This window comes from Terrapene carolina, unplaced genomic scaffold, assembly GCF_002925995.2.
Source record: "Terrapene carolina triunguis isolate 2854851 unplaced genomic scaffold, T_m_triunguis-2.0 Scaffold833, whole genome shotgun sequence".
NCBI lineage: Eukaryota > Metazoa > Chordata > Testudines > Emydidae > Terrapene > Terrapene triunguis.
This window is the reverse complement of record NW_020665184.1, coordinates 511186-521528: the sequence shown is the minus strand read 5'-3', so window position 1 is coordinate 521528 and position 10343 is coordinate 511186. Positions and strand designations below refer to the sequence as shown.

At 54.5% G+C, this 10343-nt stretch overlaps 1 protein-coding gene across 1 annotated transcript in view; it reads left to right on the top strand.

Annotated features, from left to right (window-relative positions):
* RAB3D (RAB3D, member RAS oncogene family) overlaps window positions 1–9987 on the top strand; it is a 19977-nt gene extending 9990 nt beyond the window's left edge. The window contains exons 3-5 of the mRNA XM_024215236.3: window positions 3130–3248; window positions 4877–5001; window positions 6137–9987. Coding sequence (XP_024071004.1) covers window positions 3130–3248; window positions 4877–5001; window positions 6137–6324 — 432 coding nt within the window. The 3' untranslated portion in view covers window positions 6325–9987. The remainder of the gene's footprint in view (window positions 1–3129; window positions 3249–4876; window positions 5002–6136) is intronic.
* The last annotated feature ends 356 nt before the right edge of the window (window positions 9988–10343 follow it).

Sequence of the window (10343 nt, the reverse complement as noted above, 5' to 3'; positions counted from 1 at the left end):
GAGGGGAAAGGCCCCGTGCCCCATTCCCAGCCCCCCTGAACCAGCCAGTCCCCTGCCCTGGGCCCAGCCCAGAACTGGCACCTCCTAGAGGGGAAAGGCCCCGTGACCCATTCTGTGGAGAGTGACACTTTTTAAGACTCTTTATGTCTCGAATGCAACGTGGCCCTGGCCCCCAGCTGGTGTGACTCAGCCTCGCTCTATTGGAGTCAGTGGCATTAGGTCACTTCACACCGGCCGGGGATCTGGCCCGTTGACTCCACTGGCTCTATGGCCGAGTGGGGATCGGGCCCACGTCATGCTGAGGCCCCAGTGGCCCCCCTGTCCCACGGTCCCAGCTGGCGGGACCGGATCAGCGCGTTCTTTTCCTGTTATCTCCATGGCCGGCAGCTGTGGCGAAGTCCCTAAGTGCAGCCGGATCCCCCGGTGCTGAGGGTAAACATCCCTCCCCTCCCCACGCGGCAGCTGCAGCTGTCACTGGCGTTCGCGGGGAGGGAGGGGGGTCAGAGTCTCCTGAAGGCCTCTGGCAGTCACCATGGTAATGGCACCAGCCTACGTGCGCTTTGGCTCGGGCAGCAGCTGGCGTTACCTTGACGCCGGCAAATGCCACTGGGCACCATCATGCAAACTCTCCACCCAAAAAAGATTCTTTTCCCCCTGCCCCCAAATCCTCTGGGGTCTCCCCCGCCAGCCTGGGGACCGAGAGACCCAATCTGTCCCCCTTTTTTTATTCTGTTTTGACCTGTGGAACTCCTTGCCACTGGTTTTTCCATGGTGGGAACTTCACCGGCCTCCTAATGCCACCCCTGAACTATGTCTGCCTCCTCATTTACCCTCTGTCAATGCAGTTAGCCTGTGGAACTCACTGCCACAAGATGCCACTTTTGGAGAAAGGCTGCCTGGCCAGCCGGAGCCCTGCTCTGGGGATTTCTATAAGGCTGAGTGGTCTCTGCACATGCTGTGGCTTGAATCTTTGCAGGCCGTAACTCCACAGACTCCAGCCAGCAGGGAATTTGGCCCAGTGTATTTTTTTCCACTGCAACCTCTTGCCCCACTGTGGTGGGCGGGAGAGACTCAGAGGAGCAGCGTTAGCGAATGGAAGCCCTCTCTGGGCGCTGACCTGACCACTAGGAGGGATGGGCGATTTAGATCAGGAGCATGTGTAGGAGCGACATTACGGTAGCGCGTGGTTAACCCGTTGGCTTGGCTTTGCTGGAGTCACTCCCCTGCTTAATTAGATCTGAAGCTCTTTGGGGCAGGGTCCATCTGTTTGTTCTGCAGATGTACAGCACCTGGCGCATGGGTTCCTGGGCCGCGACGCTGAGGCACTACCACAATCCGCCTCATAAATAAGTATTTAAGCCTGTGCTTTGCTTTAAGGGGACACAGCTGAATGGAGAGGGGTTCATTGAAATGAGGATGGACAGATGCCTTCCTGCCACCTCCCAAAAGGATCAGTGGAAGTGTCTCCGCCTCTCTGAAGACTCTGCCTGACCCTCCAAATAAGAGAGAGGTCAATAAATAGGTGTATTATGATAGCACCTAGCAGCCCCAGTGATAGCCCAGGACTCCACAGCGCTGGGTGCTGTACATTATTAGGTGTATTATGGTAGTGCCTAAGAGTCCAGCCATGGCCCAAGACCCCATAGGGCCGAGCACTATACATTATTTATTAGGTGTATTACGGTAGCACCTAGTAGCCCCAGCCATGGACTGGGACCCAATTATGGTAGGTGCTGTACATTATTTGTTAGGTGTATTACGGTAGAACCTAGGAGCCCCAGTCGTGTGGCCCATAACTCCATTGCACAAGGCGTTGTACATTATTAGGTGTATTATGGTAGCACCTAGGAGCCTCAGCCATGGCCAAGAACCCCATTGTGCTGGGCGCTGTACATTATTAGGTGTATTACGGTAGCACCTAGGTGCCCAGCCATGGCCCATAATCCCATTGCGCTGGGCGCGGCACGAACACAGAACAAAAAGACAGTCCCTGCCCCAGGGCACTGATCCTCTAAATTCGACTAATTTAACTGACTAGTTTAAGGCCTAGCGTTGATCCCATCACCTAGCAGTGAGTTCCACAGGTTAAAACCTGCGATGTCCCATCCGCTCTAAGGCCAGCTCTCCATTCCGGACGTCCGCCGGCGGAGCTCTGCTAGTCCGTGCCCTGTGGACGGGTGGCGTCTGGCCGACCCAGCAGAAACCCTAACGGAGACGCGACGTTGCTTTTGCTGGGTTCGGTCGGGTGGGGTGGAATGAGCGATCCTGGCGGAGCGCGCGGCTTTCCTGGGATAAGCCGGGTCCCCGCGAGAAGCCCTTTGTGTATGGCTGTAGCTTCGCCGGCAAAGCACTCTGCAGAGAGATCGGGCCTCTCAATCCGCTCCCTTTCCTACCCATCCCGCATCCTGCCTTGTGCAGCGGGCTGACTAGAATCCCACCCTGTCTCTTCCCTATCCCGCACCCCTCCGCGCGTCCCCTCCTTGATCACCCCATCCAGACAAGCCCCCAGAAATGGGATCGTCCGGCTCGCCTGTGTTTTATTTTTAACAGCAGCCCGTTCAAATTTCCATTCCGCTCCCTTATTAATCGATTTTTTTTTTTAATTACACGCAAACAGTGCATCTTACGTGCATCTGAGCTGTCATGGAAACTAGCCCCAGTTCCTGGTACCAGCCTGACGCTTCCAGGCCTTTTAATGAAAAGATCCTTCTGTCACGGCCCTCTGTGTGCTCCCTGGTCTCCACAGTAACAGGCCCATCGCTGGTCTCCACGCGCTCCGGAGAGTAGATAAGAGCCGTACAAGGCCAAGCAGATAGGGACCAGCTGACATTTCTCACCCTCCCACAATGCATCGCTTCACTTGAGTCACGGCCCCGAACTGAAGCAGCCCTGTGGACACCTGGGGAGAGAGGGGCCCTGCCCCAGGGAGCTTGGGGTTATCCCTTGTTTTACAGATGGGGAAACTGAGGCATGGGGGGAGGGAGTCTCTGGCAGGTAGTGAGGGGGAGCATTAACCCCCAAGCCTCTCGCAGCGCTACCTCCGGGTTGAAATCTGCCCCTGCGCAGCTGGGGCTCTTGCAAAGAAGCGGCTCTTATTTGTGTGTGTTGGGGGGACGGGATTGTTTAAAGGACACCGCAGGGCAGGAGAGATACAGGACGATCACGACGGCTTATTACCGAGGAGCCATGGGCTTTCTGCTGATGTACGACATCGCCAACCAGGATTCCTTCAACGCCGTGCAGGACTGGTAAGAGACCCCACGTTCCCTTGCGTTGTACCATGAGAGCCAGTCGTGTCCAGGGCTGAGTGAAGATACAGGCACTAGGGGGCCCCTATTTAGGGCTCCTGGCTCCCTGGGGATTGAGGTCAAGATCTCCGTGGGGGGAAAATGAGCTCTCTGACTGGAGCTGGTGGTGAAGAAAAGCTTGAGCCGAGCAAAACGGACGTCTGCCTGAGTCTGCCGAGAGCCTGAGCTGATAGCTCAAAAGAGGGTGGAGTTGCCTGACGCAGCGACCCTGCCTGAGTCTGCCGAGAGCCTGAGCCCGTCCGCCTGAGAGAGGGCAGCTGCGCTGTGTGTAACTGATGCAGCCAAGCAGAAAGCAAACCGTGTGTGAGTGGGGGAGGGGATATGGCCCCCTCAATCTCTCCCGCCCCAGGGAAGGCCCTGCCTCCGCTGGAAACTCCTGATAAGGTTGCAGCGCTCATGTTCCTTAAAGACATGGCGTGGTGGGGAGGGGGCCCATCCGTAAAGACTCACTGGATTTTTAAGATCTTTTATGGGGGGCGGGGTAGTGTCGGGGATGGAAGAGGCAGGTCACTGCACTGAACTATGGGGAAAACCGGGGTGGGGTCAGGGGAGGACCTCGGAGATGGGGCTCTGCCCCCCCCCACTTTTCACTGCTCCCTATTCCTGGCTTCACCCCTCTCTGGGGGCTGTTTGTCATCACCCCCGCGCCCAGCTGCAGCCTCAGGCAGGGAGAGGCGCAAATCTGCTGGGGCCACCCGTGAGTCAGATTGACAGTGAGTCACCGGGTTTAGGGAGGAGGAGGCTGAACAGGGAAGGGGTTTAGCCCGGGGATATAGTGGAAGCCAGGACTCCTGGGTCCTCTCCTTGGCTCTGGAAGGAGGGTGGGGTCTAGTGGTTAGAGTAGGGGATTGGGAGTCAGGGCTCCGAGATTCTGTTCTGGGAGGGGAGCCCTCGGACGGCTGCTCTCACTCACACAAAGCCCACCGGATGCCGTTTCTTCCTGGGACTGAGTTTAACGCCGCTGAGCACTGACCGATGCACTTTCCCTCCAAAGATCTCCGAGTGCTTTACAAACAGGGGTCGGTATTTATTATTATCCCTCTTTCACAGAAGGGGAAACTGAGGCAAAAGGTAGTGAAGGCACAAGGTAGCAGAGACACCCAAAGTAGTCATCTTTTCCACCCCCCTCCGCTCTACCCACTAGGCCTCTCTCCCCTCCTAAGCCTGGGCATAGATAGAACCTTGGAGTCCTCGCTCCCAGCCCCACAGCTCGAACCACTAGACCCCAAAGCCCTCCCAGAGCTGGGGATAGAACCCAGGAGTCCTGACCTCAAAAGGATAGTAAACAATGTGAGTTGGGAGGGTAGGGAGGAAGTGGGAAGGATGCGTTCAATCCCTCCCATGGAAGAACCTATATATAGTGCAAATTCCTGGCTGGTGTGGGACTTATGTTCCTTTAAGACGGGGTGGTGCAGGGATCCCAGCGATAAAAGACACATTGGATTTGTAACCGTGCTCTTTTATAAGGGGGGGAGGAGTCAGAGTGGGGTGGGGTGAAGGTGATTGACAGCTGCATGGGCACGGCTTGTAAGCAAGACCCGAGTTCAATTCCCACCCCCGCTCCGTAGGGCGACCCAGATCAAGACCTACTCGTGGGATAACGCCCAGGTGATCCTGGTGGGGAACAAGTGTGACCTCGAGGACGACCGAGTGGTGGCCACGGAGGATGGCAAGCGGCTGGCTGATGAGCTAGGTAGGTGCCCTCCAGCCCTGCAGCGGATGGAGAACCTGGAACGGATTTTTCCGTTTGTCGACAATTCCAAAAACCCCAGGACTGAACTTTCATGGGGGGGGGGTCAATGTTTTTCAAAACGTTCAGCAAGTTGAAAACTATTTCGTTTCGACTTGAGGCAGACATTTTGAGCATTTTTAACCTCTTTTGTTTAATTTTAAAGAACACAATTGAAGGAAATTTTGAGACGGAAAAACTAAAATGTGTTGATTTAAAAAACAATTCTTTCTTTTGTTTTGTTGGGGGTTTTTTTTGTTTGTTTTTGGTTTGGGTTTTCTTCCCCTCCAACTGCAACAATTTGGCAGAACAAATTCCCATTAAAATCAGCAGTCGGTAGGCACCTAAATAAGGCTTGAGGCCTCAGGCACTTGGCTAACGTTTTATCTGCAATCACAAACTTCTCCATGAACAGAAGGGGCCTCTCCCAATCATCTCTCCGCCCTTAAAACTCTTGTTTTTTGTGTCACCTCGCCCCCTAGTGGCCAATGTCAACAGATAAAAGCTCTACTACTGCTGGCCCATATAGTCATAGATTCCAAAGGTAGAAGGGACCATTGTGATCAGCTAGTCTGACCTCTTGCATCACACAGGCCAGAGAACTGTAGGTAGTTATAGAAGGTGATCAGGTTATTGCTCTGTTAGCTCAGGTGTTAAGGGACTGGGGTTTTCATGCTGAAGGCTAAGGGTTCAAATCCTCCTGCTGGATCCACCATAAGAATGGCCATATTGGGTCAGAACAAGGGCTCATCTAGCCCACCCTCTCTTCTGATGCCAGGTGCCCTAGTGGGAATGAACAGAACAGGTAATCATCAAGTGATCCATGCCCTGTCACCCATTCCCAGCTTCTGGCAAACAGAGGCTAGGGACACCATCCCTGCCCATCCTGGCTAATAGCCATTGATGGACCTATCCTCCATGAACTTATATAGTTCTTTTTTGAACGCTGTTATAGTCTTGGCCTTCACAACATCCTCTGGCAAAGAGTTCCACAGGTTGACTGTGCGTTGTGTGTACTTTCAGTCACCAACACACGATTTTCTCCTCCTTCTGTTCTTTCTCATTCCCTCCTTTCTCCCCCTTCCTCCCCTCCCCCCAGGGTTTGAATTCTTCGAAGCCAGCGCCAAGGACAACATCAACGTCAAGCAGGTCTTTGAGCGCCTGGTGGACATTATCTGCGAGAAGATGAACGAGAGCCTGGACACCAACTCCACCCTCGTCAGCAACAGCAAGAACGGGGCCCTGACCGAGACTCCGCCCCCGCAGTCCAGCAGCTGCTCTTGCTAGATAACAGACTCCGCCCACCTATGGCTCCTCTCTCCTCCCCCCCCCCCCCAACGGTCACATTGATGTCATAGATAAATAGGGTGGGAGGTTATGGGGAGAGGCAGATCTCTTGGGCTGCTGCCCCAGTGTCTTTGTATTTGCCTATGACAACAATGCAACAGATCCGCCCTCCCTTTCCTTATCCCCGATCCAGGGTTCTTCCATCCCGGCAACCACGGCCAGCTTAGGGATGAGGAACGTGAGCCCATCCACTGGACCTCAGAGGTGGTGGGGCAGGCCCAGGCCCCCCACAGCTGACGCAAATTGGCCTGACTTCCGTTGACTTTGATGGCGCTGACGTGGGTGCTACGGATCCAGCGGGGGTCTGATGCCTCAGCGTATGCGCAGTCTCTTGGGAGCGCGTCTGTTATTAGCCAAGCCCTAGGCGCAGCTTTGCGAAAGGCTGGGGCATCGAACCCCCGCGTAGATCTGTGACGACCGCTCTGTGTTTGTAAGAGGACGGAGAGGAGTGCCCGGGGGGAGATGTGAGGAAGTTTCCTGCTCTGGGCTTGCTGCAGGTTGGTGTGAGGGACGTTTTTCCTCATGCTGGAAAACAGGTGTTGGGGGAAGGGGGAGATCCATTTTCATCTCAATTTTCCACTGAACATTTCAGGTTTTTCCCAGTGAAAATTCGTGTCCTGAACATCTTTGACCAAAAGCCGGAGCGACTTATTCTGAAATGCCTCCTGGGTGTGGTAGTCCGGGTGCCTTGTGCGCCTGTTCTCTTCTGTAGAGTGGGCTTCTTGGTCAGACTACATCTCCCACGATGCACCACTCTCCCTGCTGGGAGAGGAGGGGTTGCATCATGGGGGTCCCTGGCCATGGTGCATCATGGGAGACGTAGTCCAACTAAGGAACCCGGTTCATAGGGGAGAACGGAAGCGTGAGGCCACTGCACTACAACTCCCATGAGGCACCACAGCAGCATTTATTTTCCAAAGCAACTCAACCCCAACTGACTGCTTCCCATAGAGTCACGCACCCTGTAAATGGCCAGGGGCCCCTCGTGCGCTCCCCCACCCTGGTGCATTTGTTTGCACTAGTGTCGAATGCTCCCATGGCGGGGTTGCAGTGAAAATAACAACACAAGGCACCCGAGAGTTGGGCCTCTCTTTTTTTTTCTTCTTTCCTCAAAGCATCTCTTGCTTTTGGGGTCCTCGGTTTGGGGACTTGCCTAGAGGGCGCCACCTTAAAAGTGCCTGGCACTTTCTGACTATTGGGTCCCTTTAAGCAGCCTCCGGTTGAGCACCCCAACCCTGGAGGCACCAAAAATCACTAGTCATTTGTGTGGGGGGAGAGGGGTAAATCCAGAGAGACTCCGCTTAGACGCTGACCCTCAGCTGGTGTAAATGGGCGTCTGGCCCCTCTGACGCCAATGGCGTGACGCTGGCTTACACCAGCTGGGGATCTGGGCCTTAATGTAGAAAAGGGCCAGGGGAGAGACCAGACCAGGGACTGGGGAAAATGTAGAATACATTGAAGGTATCGGATCAGTTTGAACCAACCCCTGCAGGGCTGGGAGTCTTGTAAAACCAAAGATCCTGGGCCTGATTTTCCCGTTGCACTGAGCCTTGTACGGTGATTTATTTACACGAGGATGTGAGGGGTTAAAATCAATCTAATCTGATTTGCACTAGTGGTGCATGGGGGGAGTGGTTGCAGGGGGGTTGCACTAGTGGTGCAGGGCACTGGGGAATTGGACCAGTGGGGCAGGAAGGGCCAACGGGTAGAGAGACTTTCCCCCTTTTTGGGGTGTTGGTTCCAGGCCGGAGCCCGGCTTGACAGTGACTGAGACCCTAATCATGCAGACGACGCGAGAGCTCGCCCCAGGCTTGAGGCCTCGGGATCCATCTCTAGTTGATTCGGCGTCCTACACTGGGAGGGGCTGGTGCGCTGTGGGGAAGTTGAGGCAGGGCTGCCCTAGAGCCAAGCTTCGCAGGGCCTGCGGCCCAGATCCCCTTGCAGTTCCCAGGGATTTGAGGACATCTGACTCCCTTTGTGATGCCCTCTGCCCCCAGCCTGCATTAAATATCCCCGTCAGCCCCAAAGACTCCAGTGTTGTTGTTTTGGGGAGGTGCCATGCAGGCACCCAATGGGGCACCTTCCAGAAAGCTTTAGCTGGCAGATGGGCCTCGGATAACCCCCGAGGGAGGAAAATCACTGGATTCCCCATCAGGGGATGGCTATGCTTGGACCTGGACCAGGGCATGAGACTGGGTTGATCCCCTACTGCTGGGGTCGTGCCACTGGGCTGCTCTAATTCATGCTCTGTTTCCCAAGAGCCCCCGCTGAAGCATGGAGTACCCATAATGCAATGTGGTCCAGTCACACACACCCCCATACACTAGGTTCAGTGCCCTTATACCAGCTTCTCATTGGCTGGGGTAGGCCCTGCCCCTGCACAGTGTGTGTGGGGGTTGGGGAGGCAGGATTCTCAGGTGGGGCTGTCTCGGCCCACTTTATTCAGCCTTAACTGAGAATCAGCCTGTGGAATCTGGACTCTGTGTGTCAGCTGCCCCATACTGTACCGGGCCTCAGCTCCTTTAAAAAGGAGTCAAGCGCATTCCAGGGCGACGTGAAACGCCCCTTGATGTCCCAGCCCTGCTGGAACACGGCGAGTCTTGGCTGGAAAAGGTACCACAGTCCATTCCCGTCCCACGCGGCACAGATCATTTCCGCCCCTCCGCGGCTATCGATTAGCTTCTCCTCGCTGGAGCAAGCTTCGGTGCGACAACCGGCCTCTCCCGGAGTCTGATCTCGCGTCTTTCCGTGAAGCAAGCGCTCAGGGCTCGGCTGCAGGGACCGGTGCGCTGGGGTGACCAGACAGCAAGGGTGAAAAATCGGGATGGGGGTGGGGGGTAATAGACGCCTATATAAGACAAAGCCCCAAATATCGGGACTGTCCCTATATAATCGGGACATCTGGTCACCCTACTGTGCGCCATCTCTCAGCTCACAATGTGATGCTTCCACGCTTCGTGCCCCAGCCGTGCAGAGTGTTTTGGACGTGGGGGAGGGGGGGCATCGCGTTGCTCAGATTCCCAGGGGATGTGCAATCTTTAAAAACGGAGGAGAGGCCAGTGTCTTAATTTACAAAAACAAAAGTGCCTTTAGCAAAAGCCAAACTATTGATCGGTCACGTGTAGATATCCACGCTCCCAGCTAGGCTGTAGCCCAGCGGTAAATGCCTTGTTTAACCTCATGCTCTTTTCTTCTTAGCCAGATCTATGCCCCCCAATTCCCAGAATTAATTAAGAGAGAGATGCACAGAGTTCAAGGCCAGAAGGGATAATTCACTCATCTCCTCTGACCTGCTGTGCATCAGAGGCTGTGAAATTTCATCCAGTTACCCCTGTCTTGAGCCAAAGATAGATACGCTGGCATTGGTCTTTAAAATCCCTTCGGTCAGATCTCTGTAACGGGGGTGGGGGGTATAACTGATGTAGCATGTGAACATTGGAAGGGGGGGATCCACCCCCCAAAATAGGCCTAATGAAATTTAAACCCGACCAAAGTGGGATTTAGGTATGACTGGGGCGGGGATGGTCTTTTTGTTCTGTGTTTGTACAGGGCCTGGCACACTGGGCCATGACCGGGCTTCTGAGCGCTACCATAATATGCCTAATAAAGAATAATAATGCCTTTAAAAATCACAACGGAACGGTCTGCTGTCCGACTGATTTCTACGCAGGCGGGTCTTGGGCCCCCTCCGGTGGCTAGAGGATAGAGTTAGGTGGTGGTGAAGGCGTCTCCGTCTCAGGATATGAGAGACAAGGGGGGAGGTAATGGCTTTTATTGGCCCAAGCTCTGTTGGGGAAGGAGACAAGCTTTCGAGCGCCAGGCAGCCCCTCTGCGGGACCTGAAGGAACCCCAAGTTTCGCTTTGGCAGAATTCAATTTTGATTTTTCTGTCATTTCGATGGATACGAGCGATGTTTATTTTAAGCATATTTTTGATTTTTTGGAACCAATTTACATGTT